We start from the raw sequence: 26,884 nt of genomic DNA, 5'->3' as shown, positions 1-26,884 counted from the left end.
CGTAACAAGCTTGGTGTAAGTCGTAGCCAAGGCTAAATAAAGCTCATTAGCAAAACTATTGGCGCGCTATACAACTGAACCCAGTGACCCGAGTTCAGTGCCCAGCTGACATCACTGTTGAGTGATGTCTGGACCCAGTTTAGGGCTCCCTCTCTTCACCATGCCACGCTGACCAGCGTCAAGTATGGTCAAACAAGCCTCGTGACCAACATGGTGTGAAGAGACCTTCATTCAGCAGTAGATTGATAATGGACTGTCAGTCGGTTTAGCTTACCAACGCAAAACAAGAAGACAAGCAGTAGGATGCACAAGCCAACATTTATGCCAACAATACAGACACGATTCATGAAGAATTATAAACGGCACCAGAGAGCGAAAAGTGGCTAGGAAAATATAATACTTACACGTTTTCATAGCAATTTATTTTCTCTTTACTTAACAGGTAAGTCTTCTTCAGAGGCTACTCAAGAAAATTGACCAGTAGAACTAGCGCGTGTGTTTGTGCTCTTAGGATAGTGCAGCAGTTAGCGTGCTGCGCTACGAACCCGCTGTCCCAAGTTCGATTCCCGCTCACGGCCAACACCAGTGTGACGATTATCTGAACCGGTCCTGGGCCTCCCCTAGGTCGACTCAGCCTCAAATGAGTACCTGGTGTGTAAATATCGCCACTGGAGATACAAAGGCGGCCGTGCGTGGTGTTGGCCAACCACCCCCTCGTGTGCTGTGCCGGCCTTCATAGGTGCTCGCTAACAGCACTTGCCCCAGCAGTCTGTTCAGGCTATCCGGGGAATCTTTGTCTGAGCTCTTAGGATATTACATGTGTAAATCTGTATGAATGTGTGCATGGGGAGCGGTAACAGTGGTTGGCGCTAGGAGTTTCATAGCACACGTGCAATGAAAGTCAGCAAAATGAAACTCCGCGAAATAACAATGATAAAATACCTTGCAGAATTAATTTCATTGCGTGAAATCGTCGTCACTGCTATTTGTTTATATACAACAGCAAGTCGCGTATTCAATTATTTTTTTCTTCCAAGGACACGTCCTGCATTGTCTTCAGTCTTCAACAAAAAACGGCAATCCCACGTTAATTTTCAAAGTTATGGGAGGCTCGCTTATCAAACAGGCTTGCCCCAGCTTGCTTCTTGCACCGCATCATGTGCCACTGTCCTTGCGGTGGGGGCATGGCGTGGCATGAAGTATGTCCACCAAAAGCTCAGGATGCGCTGTCGGACAGGCACCAAGATTTCACATCACCACGTTCCCTTTGAAGCTCGGAAGTGATCATCAAGCAGTGACGGACGCCGATTTTGAGCCACAGCACTTCTCTCCGAGCCAAGAGGGTTTGCACGAAGGAGATGGAGTGATGAAATAAGTTCACGTGCAGGCACCGGGTGGATAGTTCCGTTGCGAGTTCGTGAGATGTGATGGGGGCTAGGAGGGGCCTTCGTCCACGAGTGGATTGATCGGTTTTGATGATGGAGGCGAGCGACTTCTCTTGTTCACTTCGATCCGACACTTTTCCCGATACATGACCCAGAACTGGAGAATGTCTTCTCATGAAATCCGAACAATGTCCCCCCCCCCGCCCCCTCCGTGGGCACGTTTGCTGGACCCAAGAGGTGAACACGGCGGTGCGTGCTTACAGGAATACAATCAATCATAAATACTTCATTGGTAGCAATAGCTGTAACGTCCAAGGCAGGAAATATTTACAGGGTGATTATCGTAATACCAGGACCCGGACATGCTGTCTAGACATTTCGCGTGAATGTCTGGACAGCGAATGAGCTGATGCGGGGTGAAAACATAAACCACTCATCACCAGGCAGTTTCAAAGAGTCTGGCAGCAACCACAAACATTGACCAGTGGTTTCTGCTGAAGTTTGGCAACATCATAAACAAAAACTTAAGCAAATCAGATAAAAAGATGATCCGATTGATCTTCTCTGACAATTTGGCTAATCTTTGTTGGTGAGATGTTTAAATTATTTAAATTTTTTTTTTAAATACTTTGTTTCAAGATTTGTCAACAATTCTGCTTATACTGTGGCACAAATAAAACAACAAAATTCTTAAACATTTGAAACTTTGAACACTTAAGTTGATCTCGCTTGACGCAGTGCAACATGAAAGCAAGCGCGTTAGGATCCACCGGGAAAACCCACAATGTTTCTATCCTCGTAAATCAACATTACAAATACTATTTTGAGCGCCAAAACTTGCACTTGTCGGGAAAGAAAAGTCAGATTTTTCTCTCTCTTTGTTTACAAAAAAAACCAGAGTGGGATAAGATCAGCAAGTGAACATTCCTGTCTGAACCAGAACAAGATTCCACTGGCCCAGACCAATTCATGCAGAAACCAGGACTTACAATTCTCCTCGAAAATAAGAGGCGAGAGAGCTCACACAATTAAAAGCAGAAACAGACGCGTTCACTTCTCTAGAATTTTTTTCATTTTCACAGTTGCTCATTACACTGCCTCATACCCACGGAGGAAGACGTTTTTCAGTAGTAGGTGAAGAGAAAAGAAACGAAAATAAATATTCGGCTCACGACTGGCAACATAAATTAAACAGCGGCTTCTGGCTGAAATGTTGGCGAGTGAAAAACAAACACACATGCGCATCGTGCACGTCATAGGAAGGTTGCAAAACAAAAACGATTTTAAAACGAAGTCGCCGTTCAGAAGTAATCTCTCCGGCGAGTGTCGTCGTGGACATAGGACGGATTGTGCTGCCCTCCGTACATGTACTGTCCTGGGGGCAGCACGGAGTAGGGCTGCCCCGACTCGCCCATCTTCACCGAGCTCCGGTACGCCGGCTGCAGGCAGGCAGGGGGAGGGTTGGGGGGTCATGGGCAGTACAGCAAGGAGGTTGTAACAGCGCCACCCGGGGAGGGCAGCAGCATTCAGCGAAGCTGCAGGGCAGCCGTGGTGGGCGCCACACGCCACCTGCCCTTCCACCTCCGCCATTCTTTAATTCGTAACGAGCAATTGCACAAGACTGTCCTCATGTGTGTATGTGTTTTGAACTTCTTTCGCAGCGTACGTAGCCAACCGTGCTAATCGGGGGTGGTGGACAACCGACTGTGGTAAAACTGGATCGGTGTCGGCGTAGAGCCAGGGCCTCATTACTCACGCGATAATTTCTGCGTCGCTTGCAGACGAGAGTTGGCACGTGACTGGTAGCCACAGGCGTGACACGAGGTGTATTGGGTGTGATGTGTCAGCTGCCTCATGTATTTTTCATCTTGGTAACCTGGACAGACCAGGCTGACATTAAGCCCCGTGTCGAGAAATCCCTTGCGAGGTTATGACCTCCCCATGCCGTGGTGGTCATGGAGGTTATTTGACCACACTTCTAGATTTGAAGCTTTCGTGACTGCAAGGATTCATACTCTTAGGTTTTTTCGGTAAAGTCACGTAGGTAGATATAAATAATAATATAAAGAATAATATAAATAATAAGATTATTATTTCTATTATTATTTTTCTATTATTTTTATTTTATTATTTATTATTTGCCCATACTTCACCACGCTGGTCAGTAGCGTGTTAGTGAAGGCGTAGAGCGTAAACGTCAGGGAAGAGTGCAGCACAACATTGTAGTTTTCTCTTTGGTTCTTTCGGTAAAGTCACGTTGAAAGAAAATCTATTAAATAATAGAGTACGACGTTTCGATTGCAACACAAGCAATCGTCATCAGGTAGAACTAAATTTGAGAGAGAGACAAAACAGAGACTCTCTCTGTGTGTGTGTCGGTGTTGTCTCTCTCTCTCTCTGCTTGTGTGTCTGTCTGTGTGTCTCCGTGTCCGTGTTTTGTCTCTCTCTCAAATTTAGTTCTACCTGATGACGGCTGCTTGTGTTGCAATCTAAACGTCGTACTCTTATGCAATTTATTTTCTCTTTCTACGCGACTTTACCGAAAGAACCAAAGAGTAATTCCTGCAGTCACGAAAGCTTCAAATCAAATTATATTTTCCTGCAATGCCCTCTGCTGGACGGTGGTCACGCATCAAAGAACCGTACAAGCAGGCTCGACCCTGCTTAGCTTCTGAGGTCTGATGAGATCGGCTGAATTCCTGTTTATTTGGTCACAAGCAACTAACGTGGCTTGACCTTAAACATAAATACAATTAAGGTCAAAGTAATTTATTGCTGCTCAGAAGAGAGTGGGGTGGAGTTTCGCCCCGTGTTTAACAGCCCTGTGTCAGAGGTTGAAATTCCACATTTTAAAGTGGGCGTGAATCTCTCCAGAGGGCATCCACTGTTGACTTTTGACCCACAGCAAGACCAGTGAGCGCATGCTGCTCATATCCAGCTGATAGCAACAGTCAGGTAGCTCAAAGGTGATGTCATCTCTCAGTCACATGACTCTGCGTTCCTCCCATAACAGCGTGTTATATAAAAGTTCAGCCAAAGGGTTGTTTTAAACACGTATTTATTTTTTACGATTCTAATTTTACGAAGCATAGACGTAAGTAAAAGTGTTGAAGAATATCTGCCCTACATCAGAATGTTCCTCGATAATTTTACTCAACTTCATTTAAAGCTTTTTTTGAATACGAGATCCACTTAAAAAAATTCTGATAGGTCCCCTGGAGAATCTCTCTCTCGTATCGCACTAGAAGACCAAACATGATGACTGCGCATTTGGTCTGGGAATTCATACGATGGCACCAAGCGTTGCTAGACGCATAGCGTCTGTACCTCCTGTGCAAGCGTGTGATGATGGGCAGTGCTCGGTTTACGTGATGAACAGATCGCACTGCTCGGGCAAGGAAAGGTTCCCCACCCCCATGTGTGTACACGTGTGCACATGCGTGTGCATGCACACATATACACGTACACGTGAGTGCGCGTGCATGTAGTGTAGTGGTTAGCGCGCCGCGCTACGGACCCGGCGACCCGAATTCGATTCCCGCTCACGGCCAACCACCGGTGACGATGATCTGAACCGGTCCTGGGCCTCCCCTAGGTCGACTCAGCCTCAAATGAGTACCTGGTGCTGTGTGTAAACATCGCCCCTCGTGTGCCACAGTGCCAGCCCTGCTTAGACATGGTGCTACTCGCGATCCGCACCTTGTCCCCAGCAGTGTGCCAAGCAAGGGTGGTACAGTCAGTTTTTTTACAATCGGGTTTAATTGTCTTTTTATATGAAACCCGATCATCTGAGATTGGGAGAAATCCGGTTTAATTGGTTCTAATTGCAGAACCGCACTTCGCCAACTTCTCAACAACGGGCTTCATCCATTCCAAGCTAAGGAACTCACTGGCGGCGCCCACGATTGTGGAGGAGAAGCTCGTGTTCATCAAGACCAACCTGCCCGCCGCATTCTACGACTACCCCGTGCCCGACGGCCCCCCCGAGTACGATAGCAGCACCGACGAGGAAGCAGCCTAAGCCTTGGATCAGAGTTTCGTATTCATGAAACCAGGTTGTAATTCCCCGAAATCGGGTTTAATTGTATTAAAGAAAAAACCCGATGCCTGCCGCTGGAAAAATCGGGTTTTTTCCACCCATGGTGCCAAGGCTCTACGGGGTGGGGGGGCGTCTTCGCGTGCGCCGTACCGCGATGTAGCTCTCGTCGGGGTGCAGCAGGTTGCGCGTGCTGCCGCTGTCCTGCATCTCGTACGTCTCGCGCCCCCACGCCGTCTGGGCACGGGGGATCCGGGGCAGCTCCGCGTAGGGGGACAACTGGAAGCCCTCGTCCTTGTAGCGGGCTCGCTGGGCCTCCAGGCGGCGCTTTCTGCGCGGGGAGAGAAAACAAAAACGAACGCAACAGCAGCGTCGGAAAACGCGCGACGTTATTTGTCTCGATGTTATTTTGAGTTTGTTGTCCCCCCGCCCCATGTACCTCCGATTAGCACTGTTGGCTTCGTGCGGTGCAAAAGAAGCTCAATACCCACACACAGAGACACCCACACAGAGAGACACACAGAGAGAGAGAGACACACACACACAGAGAGACACAGACACACACACACGCAGAGGCACACACCCACAGACACACACACACAGAGACACTCACACACACACAGAGACACACACACACACAGCCAGAGACACACACACACAGAGAGACACACACCCACACAGAGACACCCACCCACACAGAGACACCCACCCACACAGAGACACACACACAGACACATAGAGACACACACACAGACACACACACAGAGACACTCACACGCACAGACACCCACACAGAGACACACACACATAGAGACACACACACAGACACACACACACAGAGACACACACAGGTACACACACAGGGACACACAGAGACACACACAGACCGAGAAACACACACACAGAGACACACACAGAGACACACACACAGACACACACACACAGAGACCCACACACACAGAGACACACACACACAGAGACACACACACACAGAGACACACACACAGAGAGACACACACACAGAGACACACACAGAGAGACCCACACCTGTAGCAGGTGATGGAGAGAGCGATGGCGAGGTTGACGAGGAGCCCCCCGCCCATTGCCCCCAGGACGACAGCGACGAGGAGGTAACCTGCACGGGCAGCGCAACCACACGGGGGCTCAGCCATTGTTGCAGCACAACAACAACAACAGCAACAACAACAACAGCAGCTACAGCTACAACAACAACAGCAGCCAAAGCAACACAGATTCAGGCGGCAGCCCGGCAGCTGACGCACGTGCGTGGTCACACATGCAGCTCTTTGGGGCCGTCCATAAATGACGTCACGCGAGTTTGGACGATTTTTTATCCCCCCCCCCCCCCCCCCATCGTCACACGGCGTCACAAAAGTCAGACCCCCTCCCTCAAATATGACGTCACAAAGCTCTGCCCCCCCCCCCAAAAAAACATGCTTCAAATCGCTTTAAACTATTGTCATTGTATTGCGTATTTAATGTGGCGCTGCACTCTGATGTTGTAGGAGAAAACATTTATGAAAAAGTCTATTTAATTAAGTCGAACGTGTTGTCTAGATTTATTTAAATCTGCACATTTTGATGCGACGTCATATTTCTCACCCCCCCCCCCCCCTCGTCACACATCGTCACAAATGTCTGACCCCCCCCCCCCCAGGTGCGTGACGTCATTTATGGACGGCCCCTTAGCTAACATCCGAGGTCGGACGAGATCGGGTGAAGTCCGAGTGATTTGGCAAGGAGATGATTGAAAAACCTCCAAACCCAACGCGTGTGTGTGTGAGAGGCAGGGAGGAGGAGGCAATCGTTGTGGGCGAGACTCACGCTCCTCACACTGGTGGCCGTAGTAGCCAAACGGGCACCTGCGGGAGACGCACACAGGCAGGGCACTCATTGGCGGAGCAGGTGAACCACAATCACAACAACAACAACATCTTTAAAAAAAATGATAAAGTATATAAGTTCAAATTGCATAAGTACACCAATTCCTAAGCTTGGGAAAGGCGGCAAACGAACTGCAAAACAGTCCCAGAACACACCAAGACAACACACAGTCCCTCAATAAATGTGTATATTAAAACTATCGACACATGGGTAAGGATGAAAGTTAGAAATCTCATTGGCAAATGCAATTCTATGCAGCACTAATCTTCTGCTTCAGGATAGAGAACGGCGCAAGTAAGCGGCTTTTACAGATCTACCTCTGAGATCGTGTCAAGAGGCTTCTACTCCACACACAACAGGGGGCAGCACTTTCCCAGCAAGTCAGCATACGAGGGTAATGTCCATCCGCATGCCAGTCAAACTGATATTTCGAATTTCCATAGCTGGAATTTTTAGCCAGGTTAAGTAGGGTGGCTGAAACCCACATTTGAACCCTAAACTCCAGAAGTTTCTTGCCCAGTGCTCAGATCTCTGAGCCACCCGTGCCTCATATGAATGAGTAACTTTAAATAATAATACAAATTAAACCCAGCTGAGTTTGAATGAAACTTACTTGACACATGCATTGTTATGCAGCTTGTAGCCGTTTTCACAAGCTGTGAAAACAGGGACGGGTTCATTGCTCTTTGGCAGATTTCTGTGCGATTCAAAGACGTTCCCTCTTCCAGAAATGATTAATCACAGTCATGTTTAAATTATCATCATTAAAGCATCGTTAATTATCATCAGATCTCCCATGCGTGATCGCACCACCGAGAATTAACGAGGCCTCCAATGAACGTCTACAATCGATGATTATTTTAAGTAGGACCTGCTAACAGTGCTGCTGCTTACTGCTGATGATCATGATAGTGATGATTTAATGAAGGTGATGCTGATCACGATACTGATAGCGATGATTTAATGGTTAAGACGACATTTCTTGTGTTCATAAGCATTCATCACAACGAGTAAAGTCCTTATCGTCAGGGCCAATACCTGATCGTATTGATGATGATGGTGCAGATGATGATGACATGATAATATTGATGAAGAGGAAGAATAATTATTTAATTTAGATTATTTAAAATTGATTATTTGACGATAACGACAGTGACAGTAATTGAATAACGATGATATCCGAATATGAATAATTGTATTATCATGATTGCAAATTAATCTTTAATTGCAAGACCATGCTGATGATCATCAGTTACTAGCATCTGTTGATGATTTTTTACGAATAATGAATGATGATTGGGCAATGATGACATCATAATTATTCGACGACGATAATTTTTTGGTCTTTCATGAATACTTAACGGCGATGCCACCGGTGGCTCGCCCGTGCTGCTCACCTCTGCACACGTGGTTCTCATCTCTGCACACGTGGTCCTCACCTCTGCACACGTGGTGCTCGCCTCTGCACACGTGGTGCTCGCCTCTGCACACGTGCTGCTCGCCTCTGCACACGTGCTGCTCACCTCTGCACACGTGGTGCTCACCTCTGCACACGTGCTGCTCACCTCTGCACACGTGCTGCTCACCTCTGCACACGTGGTGCTCACCTCTGCACACGTGGTGCTCACCTCTGCACACGTGGTGCTCACCTCTGCACACGTGGTGCTCACCTCTGCACACGTGGTGCTCACCTCTGCACACGTGGTCCATGGCGCTGTGCTTGAAGAAGCCGGCGCGGCACTCGCACGACACGTCGCCGTCGACGTGCACGCAGCGCGAGCTCCTCTCGTCGCACACCGACAGGCTGCACACGTCACCCTCTGGTGACAGCGCGGACATCACGGTGGCTGTGAGATGTCGACTACCTCGCCTGGTACGCAGGAGGTCGTGGGTTCCATCCCGGACGCGAAAGCCACAGTGGCTAGGAGATGCTAACTACCTCGCCTGGTACGCAGGAGGTCGTGAGTTCGATCCCGACCCTGACGCCTGCTGTGTATTTGGAGTTTGCGTGTTCTCCACGTGTTTGTGTATGATTTTTCTCCGGGTCCTCAGGTTTTTTCCTCCACATTTAGAATCAACGTGCGTTTAGAGTATTTGGCTGCTATGAATTTCGACATAAGCCACTTCGTTGAGCCATCATTTGTGGCCAGATTGCTTCTGAAAAACAGCTATATAGCTCAGTGGGCTTTACCTGATACATTGAAAATAGTTCAGTTTATAGTTTTAATTTTAAGTCACAGGGGGTCTGGGTTTAAATCCAAGCTCTCAGCCACCTGTGCAAAAGCACAGATGGTTGTGGAAGCGCAGAGATTTGGTGATTTTTGTTGTTGTCGTCATATCACCAATGGCTGCGTAAAACAAACATTAGAACAAGCGTGTTGCTGACCATGTCGCCACGCAGGAGCCTGCAACACAATTCGTTATGCATGATGGCCACTCATTAAAGCACGCTTCAGGCTCAAGCCTGCTTGGCTTCGAGATCGTACAAGATCGGGTGCATTCTGGGTGATTTGGACCCAGAGCGAATAAAATAGGGATATCAAAAGTCCTTCACTCAGGGATGCGCCTTGCTGATCATCAACTCCATTGTGGGGAGGAACCCTTGCGGAGATATTTGGCTCATTCCTTCTCAGGTGTGTTCAAATGCAATCGGAGTAACGAAGACATGAAACGCGAGAGCACAAACCAAAAACCACGGGGCACAAATCCGAACGGACGGGGGCGCCGTTGGCGCGCTCACCGCTGTAGGAGAAATTGTTGCCGCGCGCGAACTCGCAGGCGCTCGTGTTGGCGCAGCTCCCGGTGTAGTTGCGGATGGCGTCGTTCACGCTGCGGTTCGTGGCCGCCGACGACGAAGCGAAGAGGTGCAGCACAGAGACGACAACGCTCCCGTTCCTGACACCGGCGACGGACGCGCGCGCGCGCACACGTCGGTCCGATCAGCCAACAGAGTTCGTGCAAGTGTGGTCTTCCGAGATAGGCCGAGCGCTGATCTTCCCTCAAACTTTTGCCACGTACCACTGTGAGTACGGCTTCAACTCAGCCGGAGCTGTCTGAGGCTGATTTACAGAAAATATTCCATACCCCCCCTTTTTTTATAATCCCCCATTTGAATGTTGTGTTTACATTTTGAATAATGCCCTTAATGTTTATACAATTAACCTTTGCTTGCTTTATATTATTTCATGATAAACTCACGTCTCACACAAAATGACTTGCTTTCTCATCTGGCTGCTACATAATTTGAAATAAAATGGTGGTGGTAGTGATCATGGCGATGATGAAGATCACTACTATCACTACTCCATGTAAAAAAAAAACATAACCACATTTAACCTCTAAACTATTGGGAAGAGTTTTGTGTTTGCCCAACCAACCCCTGTTTGGCCAAACACAAGGAGAGCTCTGTAAATAATTTTTGACCCATAACATGTGGGTCTGTTCCACGACCTCTGGCCAGAGAACCTTAAAGGCTGCACACCGCCACTTGGTGGCGAATGGCGACGTTGTTGTTGTTGTTGTTTTTGTGCGTGTGTCCCAATCGTTCTCAAGGCTATGTAAATAATGCCATTCATTCAAATACCGCGTGCTGATAAATATTAACGCGTTATTGGAATTTAACCACAAACAGAGCGATTGTTCATACGTTGATATTATTCTGTAAGTGTTTAATTTCGTAGCCACCCAGCTGGGCAGCTGGGCGTGAACTCACGTGACACTGAGAACAGTGGTGCCTTGGTAGGACAAGTTCTTGCCCTTGAACGTCTCGTTCATCTACAACAACGAGACAAGAGCACGGGTCACTGGGGTGGAGTCGCAGACAGAAAACAATCGCAGGGGGGGGGGGGGGCAGCAATGGAATCACACACAGGCCGTGTGTTCCTTCGCAGAAAGTCAAAAGCATTTACTTTGCCGACGGAAAGAATCTTCCAGATGTCACGTGTCCCGGTAGTGTTGTTTGTAAACCGTGGACTGGTTTCAACTTTAGCGAGGCTCGTCAGCAGTGTGTGGCTGCTTAAACCAATGTTTATTAGATGGCTTGATATTATGGGGGGGAAAGAGTCATTTATCAAGAATGTAAGGTTCAAAAATGTTCAATATACAGTCATTTGGGCAATGGTGGTGCTTCGGTTTGATTCCGGGCCACGGCTAACATCAGTGACGAGTGATATACGAACCGTTACTCTACTTGTCTGCACCAACCCGCACTGACCAGCGTGATGAAGTATGGTCAAACGACTGCTGTGCGATCGACAAAGGGCTCTCAATCTATTGTGTTAATTATCTCATACGTGAATGCTACCCTAAGGTGTATGAAGCCAACAAGACGCAACAAACAAGATAGAATATACGAGACGGACAACACAAGTGAGATAAGCGGCACGTTATGAATCAACTGGTGACCACTTTTGTGATAGCTCTGCATTACCATGGACTCGTTGACATTGTTGTGATGATGTCATGTTCTTGTCGTGTTGTCGTTTGGTTGGCCGTGACTACAGTTTGCGTGTCTCTCTCCCCGTGGTCGTTGAGCTATCATTTGTGGCCAGGTCACTTCTAAAAGAAGACGCTATTAGCTCGGTGGGCTTTACCTGGTAAAATAAAAATAGTCATATTTTTTTGTGATTTGCTTAACCTTCCTATACTTCTAGATTTGAAGCTTTCGTGACTGCAAGGATTCATACTCTTTGGTTTTTTCGGTAAAGTCACGTAGGTAAAACAATCAATAAAAAAAATGAAAACAACTAATTTAAATCACGACGTTTCGGAGGCAACACAAGCTTCCTTCATCACTTTCGACTCCTTATATTGTTTTTTGATCGTTGTTGTTGTAAATCTCTGATTCGCCCCTACAGGACATCAGCGAAAAAGAGATGTATAGCTTATCGGATTCCTCCGGTATAAATAAAGACTCTGATTTGGTTGAAGTTCGGGGGTGAGTGTTGTGTGCCCATCTCTGACCACTCCCGTGATGTTGTCCTGCAGCTCCACGAACACGCTGGAAGCAGGGTCTCCCATCTCAGCCGTGAACACGGAATTCTTCAAAGTGATGTTTCCTAGGAACGTCTTGGCTGTGGAAATCACACGGGAGATGGTGGCACAAGGAAGTGAAATCTTTATTGTGAGTTCCGCGAACTGCCCGAGGCTACAACTCTCTTATTTAAGTGAGGCCTGGCTCACAAAAGCAAATAAACTTAACAAAAAAAGGACAATAATTGCAACAACAACAACAAAATAAACACAAAACAAACAACACGCCTTTGATTAAACTGAATATCAATTAAACATTATTGTGGGGAAACCTTGTCATTGTCCTGACACCATTCTTCCCTACCCCAGTCCAGACTCAGCCGTTGTACATGATCATCATCAGCACCCACGCGCACACACAGTGGCGCGGCGTGGTTAGCATGGGCCCTGGTGAAGCAATTAAATGGGGGCCCCTCCCCTGTCCAATTCCCCACCCTCCTCTGTTATAGCTCCACGCCGGGGCCCAGTGCAGTTGCACCGCCTGCACACTGCTCGACAGCCACGCCACAGAGCGATCACTCGCACGGTCCGTCACTCGCACGGTCCGTCACTCGCACAGTCCTGAAGCGGTTGGTCTCCCGAGGGAAGGCCTGCTGCTCGTCCTGTACTCCAGCCCCACACACAACAACCAAACCAAGCAACCAACCAGCGCGTGACACGCTCAAGACGCGTGGGGGGGGGGGGGGGGGGGTGCAGCGGCGAGGCCAGGTAGGTAGGCAGCAGCAGCACCTGCGAGGCAGCCGCGCGGGTAGTCCTGGTAGAAGCCGACGGGGCACTCGCACACGAAGCTGCCTCGCCGGTTCCGGCAAGCGCTGAACGGGGGGCACGGGTTCGTCCCGTCGCCGATGCATTCGTCCACGTCTGCGCGAGCGGGCAGGGCGGGAGCGGCCAAGGCGACAGATTAGCCGCGGAGCAAAGCTCGCCCACAGTCATCAGCCACGATCTATCCACTGCTGCATGAAGGCGTCCCCAAGCTGATCGCCATCTCTCAGCGCCCTGCTGCGACGCGACAATTCCCCTTGCTCGTGCACGCGAGCTGGTTTCACGGCTCCGCCGGTCATGCACGGTCCCTCCCTTGTCCGCCCATCCGTCGTTATTCTCGACCCCAATGATTCACCCACCTCGTAGAAGTTTTGTTAATGCACGACATTCGGTTTAATAATGCATCAGCTGCAGTAAAACAAGAGCAGGTAGAATAGGTATTGGGTGGATAAGGGGTAAAACTTCAGGGTGTGTAAGTTATAAATTGTTGGACATAGGCCCAGGTTGATTGACTTCTCCACAAATCTGGCTGTTGCCTGATGAAGCTAGTTGTAATTACTGGCGAAACGTCGAGCTCAGACTGTAAATGTTGTGGCTTGGCTCTCCAACACACACCGGTGTGCTGTACTAGTGACGAATTGGCCACGTTCTGTTTACGTGACAACCCTTACTAGTTGACTGTGTCGGGTGGTGGCGGGTTTTAACGACACATTTATATATTTACGCGATCTAACCCAAAAAAACCTCTATTTATGTATGACACACTACAAACAATCTTTGCAGAGAATATAGACGCTATAGTCTACATCTGAAGCAGAAGTGACTTCAGATGTAGTCCTTTGACATCATATTCTGTGGCCCTTCACCGACACGGGAGAGATTAATTGCTCGCTGCGAGAACTCCAAACAAGAATGTATTTGTCTTGTGGTAGGACTCCAACAGCATGATAATGGGATGCACATGCACGGAACGTTTTCAATTCCACTGCTGGATTAGGACCACACCATGCCATGCAGGTCATCGGCACTGCCATGGCGAGATGTTAACTACCTCGCCTGGTTTTCCAGGCCGTTGTGGGTTCATCCCCGATCCTGACGCCTGTACATGTGGAGTGTGCGTGTGTCTCTCCCCGTGGTCGCGTGGATTTTTCATCTGGTCCTCCGGTTTCTCCCTTCACAGTTAGAATCAACGTCACGCGTTTAGAGTATTTGGCTGCTATAAATGTCCACGTGATAAGCCACTTCGTTGAGTTATCATTTGTGGCAAGGTCGCTTCTGAAAAAAGCTATATAGCTCAATAAGCCTTATCTGGTCAAATAAAAAAAAACGTAATCGTAAAAATTGTTCGAATGAAGTGTAACTGAGGAAAAGAGTAACCGAATTTGTATTTATCTATTAACAATTGTCCCTGCGATAGTTCACTAACCGTCAGTGCAGTTGAGTCCCTGCCACCCGGGAGGGCATTGGCAGGTGAAGAGAGCTGAGGAATTCCCTGGGGAAGAGGAATTCCCCTCTTCGCCCTGCGGCTCGGGAACACAGCGCTGCCCGACGGGGCACGGGTTGGGGTGGCACACGCTCGCCGGTGGCTCTGCACGCAGACACAGCCGTGAGAGCACGCACACGCGACACATTCCTCGATCGCACGCGCAGCAGGATGCCAATATCACTGCCCAAAAAGGAAATATATATAATGTGTATGTATGTATGTACAGGGTGGCCTAAAAGTTAGGGCACATAGGGTTATTGCATTTTTTTTAGCACTGGCATTAAAACATTTTAATTGTTTATTATTTAAGTTAAAATTTTCTCTATTATCATTACTAATATTTTTGTATTCCTGTGGAGGAATTTACAAAACTCGACGAAGAACCCAGAATTTATTGAGATAAAACATAATTAATGTTCAAAAATTAAACAGCTGTAATATTTTTTTTAAAGTCCTAACCTCGTTTAAAAAAAAATCATGCATCATGTATTAATGTGAATGGAAGTCGGTTGGAACATGTGTTAAATAATTAAAATAACCCGATGTGTCCTGACTTTTGGGCCACCCTGTATATGATAGGCGACGTTTAAGGCAATGACCCTTATAGCAGAGATATGGGTCATTGCTCCCAATGTTAACTATATATCTTAACCCTCTTCATTATGTTCGCGGGTAATTATACAAGTTTGACAAATTTTTACAGTGACGCAGGTACACATGGCTGAAGCTTTTAAGAATTAAGTCCTTAGTGAACGGTGAGCACATTACTTAGTTAATGTTCCCACACGATTCACCAGGACAAGCGCTCTAATGAAGAATCATCATCATTGTCATCAAAAAGCGTGATCTGGTGTGTGAAGGCCTCTCCCCCAGCCGTCGCCATGTCTCACGATCTCGTGATGCGACAATCCATCTGTGCACCACATGAGCCGATCTCGTCGGCGCATCTCCGCTGTGTACATCCTCTCTGGCGTGTCTCCTCCTTTGGCTTCCACCCCATTGTCAGCCTCAACCCCCTGGTCATCATCGCCCCCCCTAAGGTGACGAGACGTGCCCTGCCCAAGTCTACTATCTTACTCTCCCGTGCCACCAAGCTCTCTCCCAAGGTCTCCCCCCATACCTCTCACTCCACTAACCACAGCAAACCACCGCGTCCTACAAGGTACATCGAACAATCTGATCATTGTACCCAGAACGAGGACGGTCCTGGCTGAGCGGCACTTCTCCGTAGCTGCACCAGCCATCTGGAACTCTCTCCCGCTGCGAAGACGCAGCATCCAACCACATCCACGGCAGCTCAAGATCCTCACACGTGCAGGCTCTCACCTGGTTCAGGCACTCACCTGGTTCAGGCACTCACCTGGTTCAGTCTCTCACCTGGTTTAGGCTCTCACCTGGTTCAGGCTCTCACCCATTCAGGCTGCGTATGAGGGCTTTGAGCTCTGGCTACACGCCTCCGAGTTCTCAACCACACAATGCATCCGATTCATGAAATATGTTGCACGTTATAAAGTAATTGGCACTAAAGATTTAGCCGAGTCCCATGAGCAGATTAAAAATTACCTTGAACGCTCCGAGTCTTGTCAGATCTCAGAAGCGAAGCTGGCTGGAGACTGGCGAGTACTTGGATGTGAGATTCCCTGGGAATATCAGGTGTTATAGGCTTGGGGACTGTAGTTGGCCAGGATGTAAAATCAGTACAGCATGAGGTTGAGCCCTACATTTGTGAAGTGTTCTGAGTTATCTCCTTTTGTTCGTGGCTTTCCTCTGGATACTCCAGTCTCACCGATGCGTTCCTGGGCAAATTATTATTACTAAACACTTCACGATAATATCCAAAAACCAAAAATAAAAAAGGTTAAATTAAATGAGCCTTGCAATTTCTTGCTTATAACGCTGCTGGCAGAACAACCTCTACCACACAGAGCTCTCTAGAAAGTCCCTCCAGAGTTCAGAGGGTATTTCACCAACTTTTCCAAACTGACCCGGACATGTTGAAAGAGTACCCACACTTTACCCCACCACACTTTACCCCACCACACTTTACCCCACCACACGTGCGTGGCCTGCCCATTGACTGTGGATGCAACCCATTTACACTGCTGGCGGCAGAGACGGAGGGTACTTTTGGAAACTGTCCCCATTGTTTCAGCTGCAGCGCCGGGAGATTGAACTAATCGGCGAGCTTTAGGATTCCCATCAGAGTGTGCCACCCATTAAAACCCTGGCAGCGTCACTCGTTATTTTATACAGTTTCACTAACAACAACAACAACAAGTGACAAAAAAACTAAAATCCCCTTCTTCCGTTCATCACCTGTGGGGGTCGCGGTGTCCCGCTCCTCGCTGGCGTGCGTCGTCCCGTTGCACTCGGGGCTCGACTCCCCGGTCGCGGGGGGCCCCATGCTGCCGGGCCGGGGCACCGTCGGCACGCCCTGGTGGTCCACGGCGGGGGACGTCCGCATGGGGCGAGTCACGGCGAGCGGAACGGGCAGAGACGGCGGGAGCTCCGCGCCGGCAGCGTCCACGCTTTCCGGACCTCCGGTTGGCACGGCGCCGGCGGTGGTGGTGGGAGATTCCGTCGCGACCGCCGCCGTTGTCCCACCCGGCCCGGTGGGTGAACCCTCGCCGGTCGGAGAGGTGGCCACCGTCGCGTCGAAGCCGTTCGCGGCCGTGGGGCGGACAGACGCCTGTCGGGAAGTCCACGGCCGTCGCCGCCGCCGCGGTCGCCGCGTGCGCTGGTTCCGGCGTGCCGTGGATCGGAGTCGTGGGGGAAGGCACTCGCGCCACCTCGGCCGACTGGTTGGCGACGGTCGGCAACGTCCAGCCGCCAGCGGAGCTGGAGACGCCGGCTGTTGCTCGGGTGCTGTTCCACGCGTCGCCGGCGTCGCCTCCTCCTCCTCCTCCTCCGGGTGGCGGTGAGATGGTGAGGGGCGCGATGTCACCGGGGGCGGTGGTGGCGGTGACGGTGACGGCAGCGGTGACGGCGGCTGTGACGTTTGCGGTGGCGCCGTGTTCCGTGGGGCTCACGGTCGGGGTGGCGCCTACAGGCAGATGACGCCAGAGATTAATTTCAGCTGGGGATTGTCCCGGGGTTGGCAATTTTTAAATACGTCTGCATCCGGCACACCAAATCCATTATACCTCTCTCGTGCCTCCGATTGGCACGGTTGGCTACGTACGGTGCGAAAGAACTTCAACGTACACACGTACCGTGGCTACTGTTGCCACCTGCCTTTTTCATCTCAGAAACGACTCGGCGAGCAAGGACTGGGGGACCCACCTCGACCGTAACATGAGGGACTTCACGCGATGCGTGACCAGCGAGTGCCAATTGGCTCAGGAGAAACATTTGAGTGTGGAGACACCGGATTGAGTCACGCACTGGTGATGCCACCGTGGAGAGGGCCAGTGAGACATCGCAGACTTCGGCGGGTGAGGGAAGGATGGGGGGGGGGGGCAAACTAAATTTTTCCCATTTTTTTTAATTCTCAGCAGTGATCAGCGACCCCCGCCACACATTGTACAATTCTCTCTGCCACCAAGGGGACAGGGAACATGATTTACTTTGCACTCCGATGCCCAGGGACGTGAATAATTGATCTGGACAATGTACCGTGACGCACCACCCTCGCCAAACGTCTGTTTTAATCTCGCCGTGATGCGCTGTAGACGGTGGCGTTTTAAAACTGCTCGCTATGTATTAAAAAAATACTTTCAGCGATATATCCCGTTGCCAAGAAACACTTAGGGAATATCTTGCACTTCTGCGTCACGTGGCTTCGTGTAACAAAATGTTTCCCTTAATATCGCTGATTAGGTTGACGATCTGGTAGAATTGCCGAACACGCATTTACAATCTCCTGTTTTTAATGTGGTAACGTCACACTGTAATGAGCTGAACAGATGCAGGTGTTAAGATGACGTAGAACTGTGTACATCTGCACGAAACGCCACGTACCTTTCCCACAAATCTAATAATGTCTCCTTTTTACTCAATTTGTTTATTGAGCACCAAGCCAAGAGTGCAAAAGGGGAGATTTCTCAACAAGTTTAACGTTTTTAACTTTCAACTAATAAATATCAAGAATATTAATTGGCCAAGTTTTAGTATGTTTGAGGGAAACATCACAACTTTCATTTATTTTCTGATTAATAATATAATTTTTATGATCATTATTGTGCTCATTGTAATTTAGGGGAGCGGCGGTGCAGTGGTTAGCGCACTTCACTTCATGGCCACAGCTAACGTGAGCGGCGAGTGACATTGGAACCGACCGGCGTTGGCTGTGTGCATCCTCCCTCACCAACCCGCACTGCCCAGCATGGCCAAGTACTGTACGGTCACAAACCCTGTGACCGAAAGGCGTGGGAAGGCCTTCATCCAGCAGTGGATTGATGAAGCGTTGCACGTTAATGAATGTTGTCAATTGTACTGCGTGCAACGAGTGCTTTTCTTCGGGTCATCCTTGCAGCAGATGCGCGTCTGCGGCCGTCTGGAACGTTCTTCCTTCCGATATTAGGAAGTCACCGGAGCTATACACTTTTAAATCTCGATTGAAAACTTTAGAATTCCTTTTAGTGTTTAGTTTGTTGTCCTTCCCACGTACCTCCGCTTAGCACGGTTGGCTACGCATGGCACAACATTTTAACATACGTACATAAATATGCTGCGAATGGACGGTCGCCACTGCAGCTCCCATTGGCTGGAACGCAGCAGGTCGTCGGAGTCGTCGAGATGAGATGTCATGCGATACGCCTTCGGTTTGCCGAGGCATCTAAGCAAGCGCCTTACGAATGCAAATCTCTTACCTTTGCAATCTACAACGCTACCCAGTTGATCGTACAGGTCGTAGTTCGGCAGGGAGACAGCTGCTGGGCACAAGTATTCCGCTCTCTCTCTCCCTCTCTCAAGGTCCTGCATATGAGGTGGCACTTGATTTGCGGTCAAGTGCCCTTTAAAAATTAAAACTTTGGATAAACACGAACGCGCTGGCTCTGCCGACGCGACGGAGTTTCAGCCTGGATCCTCCCCGACTGCCGTGGCTCAGTGACGCGTGGGTCTACATCTCAGGGGTTGGTGGTTCACACGGAGACTACCAGGTGCTATAGGATTCCCAACTAATTAGGTTATTCTTGTTGTTTAGTCCTCTGCCCAATGGTAACTCCTGGGCTCGAAATCCCTCCATCAAGCTCCCTCCAGTCCCTATCTTTCTTCCTTATTTCACTGTAATGGCCATTTTCTTCCTTCAAGCGTTCAAGCCGAATCTTCCAACGTCTCCCTCTTGGCTTCTTCCCCAACGTCTCCCTTCTAGGACGAGGAGCGTGCACGGTGGCCGAGCAGATGGCAGAGACACCAAATATGCGTCCGTCACCTACCTGTGTGGACGAGCGTGGAGTGGCATCTCCCCGTGTGTGTGGACCGTCTCCAGGCACAATAAGCTTCATCCCACGTGTAAAGATGTTGAGGAGGAGTCGGCAAAGACATCCCAATTGCGGGAAACCACCCAAAAGAAAAGCCTGAAGTCTTTGTGCAGCCTTCCCGGCTCTATTAATGGTCATTATGACTTCATAATAATAATAAAAATCAGCTTCACGTAGCCATGTCTTGGTGACACGATTCACTGTTTTACTTTTGCTCTTCTAACCTTTCCCCCGACTTTCAGTGCACGATTGCGTCAATAAGAATTACAATTTTGGAATCGGTGACATCCGGTTCATCGTTTTTGATCGTCGACGCATCTGAATCTGTTACGTAGAGTTCGTGTAGAATCGGCCCAACAGGATGTTGTTGTTGTTCACGTCGTGATTGTTATTATTCGTGTGTACCTAGGAAAGCCTCAATTCTCTTACAGGGGAGTCCTGCCAAGTGTTCACAGTAGGGGCGATGTTGCGATGTGTATCCTAATTTAGTCATTTGCATGTATATATATTTTTCTATTCACATTGGAATGTTTGGCAAATGCGTGCGCTACCCATTGCACTACCGTTACACCGCGCACGCACGCACACACAAAGACAAAGACCCCCGTATAGCCTTAACATACTGTTGGGGAAAGTGCTGTTAGCGAGCACCTATGAAGGCCAGCATGGCAGACGAGGGGGTGGGTGGCCAACACCACGCCCGGCCGCCTTTGTCTCCCCAGCGGTGATGTTTACACATCGCACCAGGTACTCATTTGAGGCTGAGTCAACCTCGGGGAGACCCATGACCAGTTCAGACAATCGTCACCGCTGTTGTCCGTTCGGAGCACAGTGTGCTCAACGCTACGCACACACACACACGCGCACATGCTTTCATATACACACACGCGCACAAATACTTTCATATACACACGGACGCGTACACGCAGAGGTCCCAAATTTAGCCTTGTAGACGAATGGGACAAGCGCTGTTAGCGAGCACCTGTTGAGGGCAGCGCACAAGGGAGTGTTGAGGCCAACACTCTGCACGCTCGGCCACATGTTTCTCAACACTCACGCTGCACCCACGTCCCCGACCCATCACCTGTCTTCCTAATAACTTTACTTGCAGTTGCATTTGGTGTATATCCTTGTAATCACCAGCTAAACGTCGTACTCAATTGTAAATCTCGTGGGTTTACTCGCCATCACACCGACGTCTTGACGTAGTAACCAATTGCCACGTTTTGTCCACGTGATAAACCTTACTAATTGGCTGTGTCGGGTGGCGGTGGGTTTACGAAACATTTATATTTAGGTGATCTAACCCAAAAACCTCTTAAATTAATTATATATCCTTGTTTGTTTGTACGTTGGTACAATGCTAGCCCTGTATCTGTTTGATGATTCTATAACCTAGTTTGTAATTGTACTATGATCCATGTAGGGATATAATAAGCCAACTTGCGCTGCCTCGAGTTTAGTATTTGGCATTGATTTGTGCAATGGTTTTGGTTTCTCATGGGACACAGATCTTTTAGTTGTTGTGCCGATGTCTGTTTGCTTCATTGCTGCACGTTATATTGTTTGTCGCGACCCAATTCACTCCTGCAAAGGAGACTTTACTAGTGTCTTGAGACTCTGCATCTGGTTAAACAAAAATTTTGCTTGAAACTAAATTTTTGTTTTGGCTGAGCTGACCATGTGGGGCTCAAGATCAGATCAAGATAACATTTTCCCACTTGTGTAGAAAAAGTCACATGTGCAGTACCACATCTGAACATAGTTAACACTTATACTTAGTTTCCTCTGTGTAACCAGGGTGGAGTGGTGGCGCAGTGGTTAGCTTCATCCGCTGATGAGCACAGTAAAACTGAATTTGATTCCTGGCCACGGCCAACATCAGTGGCGAGTGACATTTGAATCCATCATGGGCCTTCCCTTCACGAACCCCACACTGACCGTAACGGTGGAGTGCTACTATTTATTTAGCGCACATTGTCGTTATGTAACCTGATTAAAGCCTTGAGATTCACAAATCACTTCCAAGGTGGTCCAGGCAAGATGGCGTTGATCAATCAGCATACCAAACCAATTATGATCGCACACTATAGTAATGTATAATTGCAGGCAAAGTTAATAGAAGTCATACAAATAAATATAACACGTGGAAATGGATTCGACCATCCGATAGAGCCTATCTGTACGGATTGTCGGGTGATGGTGGATTCTCTCCAGGTCCTCGGGTTTCTTTCCACGTGCCAAACAAACTAAACGAGTCTTGATTTGAAACGAAATGAGGCTTTTCTGGATAAATATTATTGTTATATACATTATACGGTTTTCTTATCTAATTTCTTCAGAACTGATTTTGTGTTTAGTTGGTTGTCCTTCCCCCGCACCTCCGATTATCACGGTTAGCTACGTACGGTGCGAAAGAAGTTCAACATAGATCCAGACTCCCGATGTTGTTTCCACTGAGCTACCGGTGTGTTCCGCACGAGGCAACGTGTTCAGTTGTAACCGTCGCAGAGCAGTGCGAGACGACGGCCCGCTGAAGGTAATGTCACAGAACGCCTTCTGAGAGCCCTTCAAGTACAAACACTCAGTAACTGCCTGAAAACATCTTAATGTGTAAAGGAATGCAGAGCTTGGGAATGTGTTGGCGTCGATTCATTGCCTGCCCTGCACCTTGTCTGTGGTCCCTCGGCGATTGTGAGATAAAATTCACGTGATTAACGACACTATTCAAAACTAAATATGATTAAAAGTGACCTCTTTAATCCACATAGATGAGACACGCTATCCCAGACGTTATAGAGATATAATGTAGTTGTTTGTTGTATGACAGTCAAACCGATATTTGTAATTCTCAGAGCTGGAATTATCCATGTGAAAAACTGCATTAGAATTTAGTTTTTGTTGTTAATAATCATCAATGACTCGACTGAAATAATAACATTTCTATTCATTTCTATTCATGAGAATCAAATTCGTTCACGTTTGAGCTTCTGAGACCTGGATTCTCAACCAGGATCTCAGCATTGCTGCTCGCACACCTCAGCCCCCTTAGACCTAATACGGTCTGAGAAATTTGTGTTCGACTTTTTCGCGTGTAGAGGTGTGAACCGTACCTGCTGTGCTGGATGGCGTTCCTCGTTCCTCCAGCTCTGCTCTGGTTGTCCCAGGGGTCTCTTCCCGTGTCCCAGCGGCACTCAGCAGCAGCTGACCGTCCTCGGTGGAGGAGGAGGCATCGGTGGACGCGGTGGAGGAAGTGGAATTGGAGGACGATGACGAGGAAAAGAAGGAAGGCGAGCTTGAGGAGGACAACAACAGGGGCTGTTCACTGCCTGGGTCTTGGCTGCCTGTCCAGGTGTTGTGGGGGGCGATGGTGGTGGTGGTGGTAGAGGTCCCATTGGCGGAACTCACAACTCCTGGAGCCACGAGGAGACATGAGATGGAGGCGAGGAGAAGGGGGATCCTTGGGAAAGTCGGCTTGTTTTGCAGAGCCATCTGGCCTCCAAGTTGTGCAGTCCACCCCAATAAAGCCTCGCTGTACGTGTATACTCCTCCACAAAGACAGACACTCGCGCCTGTCCTAAGCGAGCTTGCAGTCGCACGCCTCTCCTGCCTGATGTGTGATGAGCACGAGGTGCTGCCTTCAAGCAGCTGTCTCTTATCAACGTGTGCACCTGCCCGAGCAATTGCACCTGATGGGACTAATACAATAGCTCCACACACAGCTACAGCTGTACTAATGTGGACTTGTACACCTGTACTGACGCAGACACTTCTTAATGTAATAGACAGAAGTCGTCACCGATGGGTATATGGACAAGAGAGGTCCAAATACACACACAGCGCTAAACGGCACTAGTAGCGAGTAGAATCGTTGACCAAGAGTGACGACATTGCTTGAATAGAGCCAGGTGACAGGAAATGAGGGTAAAGTGGCCGATGTCGAGGAAATTACAAAGTGGAGCAGTGCGAGTAGAGAAGTGGGGGGGGGGGGGTACAGGTGAGGTCACCGGATTGGTTTTGGTGGAGCCGAGCGACTTCTCAACGTGGCTGTGGAGGTCGTGACCTCGGCGGAACCCGACCACGGCATGCAAGGCCACCTCTACGCCCTTCGTCGTCACACAAGCAGCTGACTTTGTCGCCTTCGTAGTAAACTCGGCCTACGCACACCTCTCTCCACCTGCACGCACGCGCTCATCGACTCCTGCTCGAACAACGGAGGCGGTTCGAGCCCTTTCCTACCGCGGCTCCACCTCGAACCGCTCCTCGAATCGAACGGCGACTCTCGCAGCCCGCTTATTGTTGTTGTTGTCCACTTTGGTTGACGTTGACTTCAAATCCGCCACGTGTCAGCCAGCGTTAGGTCGACGTCAAAGGTGTCCCCCGAACATTCCGAGAGCCGACGATCGATTTTGGCGTCAACTCGGCGGTTGTTGTCGACGTGAGGTTCAGTCGGTGTCAACAAAAAAGCGCACGTGATCAATGGCTTGTCAAAGAGTCGCTCAGCTGCTGTTGTTGTTGTTGATGATGGTGTTTTTGTTGATGGTGTTGTCGGTGTTGATGGTGTTGTTGTTGATAGTGTTGTTGATGGTGTTGTTGATGGTGTTGTTGTTGATGATATTGTTGATGATGGTGTTCTTGTTGATGGTGTTGTTGTTGTTGATGTTGTTGCTGATGTTGTCTTTGTTGTTGCCTTCGTCTTTCTATTATTGTTGTTGTTGATGGTGTTGTTGTCTTTGTTGTTGTTGTTGGTTTCGTCTTTTATTATTGTTGTGGGTTGTTGCTGCTGTTGTTGTTGTTGTTCATTCCATCACTTGTGTCGTATTGCGACTGGGTAAACACGATGTCAAAATAGATCAATCGGTCTGCATATTCCCCCCAGCTAGCATTGGTCATCGGCAGCAGTCCCATCTGATGCACTCGCTTCACATCAACGCCGTCCGTACGATAACATCACAAATCAACGTAATATTTCAGACATGTCGGTCTTCGCGATACGCGACGCCTCAAAATAAATACTCATTCAATTGAACGCGAACTGTTCAACCGAGTTAATAACGCACCTTCGACCTGTGACATCATTCACGGTAGATCCGCACTGAGCGCAGTCGACAGCGCCTCCCTTCATCGAGTGCGCGGTGACACGGGGCTGGCACGCCGAGCCACGGGGTCGACAATGCCCATCATCTTCCTGCTGCTGCTGCTCCTGCTGCTGATGATCTTCCTGCTGCTGCTGCTGCTCCTGCTGCCGATGATCTTCCTGCTGCTGCTGCTGCTCCTCCTGCTGCTGCTGCCGATGATTTTCCTGCTGCTGCCGATGATTTTCCTGCTGCTGCTGCTCCTGCCGATGATTTTCCTGCTGCTGCCGATGATCTTCCTGCTGCTGCCGATGATCTTTCTGCTGCTGCTGCTCCTGCCGATGATCTTCCTGCTGCTGATGATAATCTTCCTGTTGCTGCTGCTCCTGCCGATGATTTTCCTGCTGCCGATGATCTTCCTGCTGCTGCTGCTGCCGATGACGATAATCCCGTGCCTTCGCAGCCGGCGCGGGGCACACGAGTGAGATGAGAGGGGAATCCTGGTGGCTCCTCCTCCTACTCCCTCTCGTCCTCCTCCTCCTCCCCACCACCACCATCATCATCATCATCACGTCACCCATCATTACAGCCCGGCATCACGCACGCACACACACACGCACACCCATCACTGCGAATCGCTGTGCTTGGGATGGATGGGTGGGTGGGGAGCGGTGGCGCAGTGGTTAGCGCACTGCGTTACGAACCCAGTGATCTGAGTTAATAATAATAAAAATGTACATTTGTAAGGCGCATTTCTTCCCTAGATCCCAATGCGCTCTGATTGTCTTACTCGCAAAGGGTCCCAAAGTAGGAGCTGCACTGGCAAACATCCCCCATCGCCCCGGGAAACGAGCCTTGAAGGTGATCCGGGGACCTCAGGGAACTCGCTGCTCGACAAAGGATGGAGCAGTTGGCTGTACATCTTGCGAGGCTAACCCATTGAGTGCCTCGTAGGTCAGCAGGCTAACACCGACCTCGGGTCTCCCCTAGGTTGACTCGGCCTTAAATGAGTACACGGTGCGCTGTGTAAATATCAGCAGTGGGAAGACAAAGGCGGCCCGGCGTGATTCTCGCCCCGCAATCCTAAATAGATGCTTGCTAACAGCACTTGCCTCATTAATACTGTACAAGTTTTTTAGTTGTTTAAATCCACTGCCAGATGAAGGCATCCCCAAGGTCACGCCAGTTGTTTGACCATACTTCACCACCCCGGTTCGTGTAGGCTGGGGGAGGTGGAGCCCACTGGAGGTTCCGTTAACAATGACCGCTCACGTTAGCCCTCAAATCCAACTATGGATCCTCGGGATTTATAACGCAGCGCGCTAACCACTGCGCCACCGCTCCCCGCTATGTGCTTGTCATGCAGCATCTCACCGGAGGTAGTCAACATCGGCACGTGGCAGGCAAAGCCGGCCGAGCCGTGGCGTGTGTGGTTGCATGGCCACTCATACATCAAGTGGCTGTTGCCGATCTGAATGGATGCTTACTCACTACTAGCACTACAGTCTCGTAGGCAGGTATGCGTGCAGGCGGAGACGATGCATTTGTGTGTGTGAGCTGCAATCTTGCCAAATCGCGCCAGAGTTGTAATTGCATGAGGTCGTTGTTGGAAAAGCGCCGAGAATATAAAAGAGGGCGTTGAAGTGGTGTGTGTAGGTGTGTCTGTGTGCACTTTATGAAGGCCTGCACGGCACACGAGGGGGTGGGTGGCCAGCACCACGCCTGGTCGCCTTTGTCTCCCTAGTGGCGATGTTTACACACCGCACCAGCTACTAAGTTCA

General features: G+C 49.3%; 1 protein-coding gene across 1 annotated transcript; it reads right to left on the bottom strand.

Annotated features, from left to right (window-relative positions):
- Positions 1-305: 305 nt before the first annotated feature.
- On the bottom strand, positions 306-25,570 carry LOC133349645 (protein HEG homolog 1-like). The gene is made up of 13 exons (XM_061563255.1): positions 23,142-25,570; positions 16,922-17,648; positions 14,546-14,707; positions 13,087-13,218; positions 12,289-12,398; positions 11,039-11,100; positions 10,067-10,221; positions 9,018-9,146; positions 7,940-7,982; positions 7,267-7,304; positions 6,469-6,556; positions 5,575-5,752; positions 306-2,824 (listed from the first exon to the last, which is right to left on the bottom strand). The coding sequence occupies exons 2-13, from the start codon at positions 17,067-17,069 to the stop codon at positions 2,687-2,689; spliced, it is 1,383 nt and encodes a 460-aa protein (XP_061419239.1). The 5' UTR covers positions 17,070-17,648; positions 23,142-25,570; the 3' UTR covers positions 306-2,686.
- Between the last annotated feature and the right edge of the window lie 1,314 nt (positions 25,571-26,884).

Source organism: Lethenteron reissneri, chromosome 31 (assembly GCF_015708825.2).
Source record: "Lethenteron reissneri isolate LAM-NWPU_2019-01 chromosome 31, ASM1570882v1, whole genome shotgun sequence".
Lineage (NCBI taxonomy): Eukaryota > Metazoa > Chordata > Hyperoartia > Petromyzontiformes > Petromyzontidae > Lethenteron > Lethenteron reissneri.
Note: the sequence above shows the minus strand (reverse complement) of the source record. Positions and strands in the feature narration are given on the sequence as shown.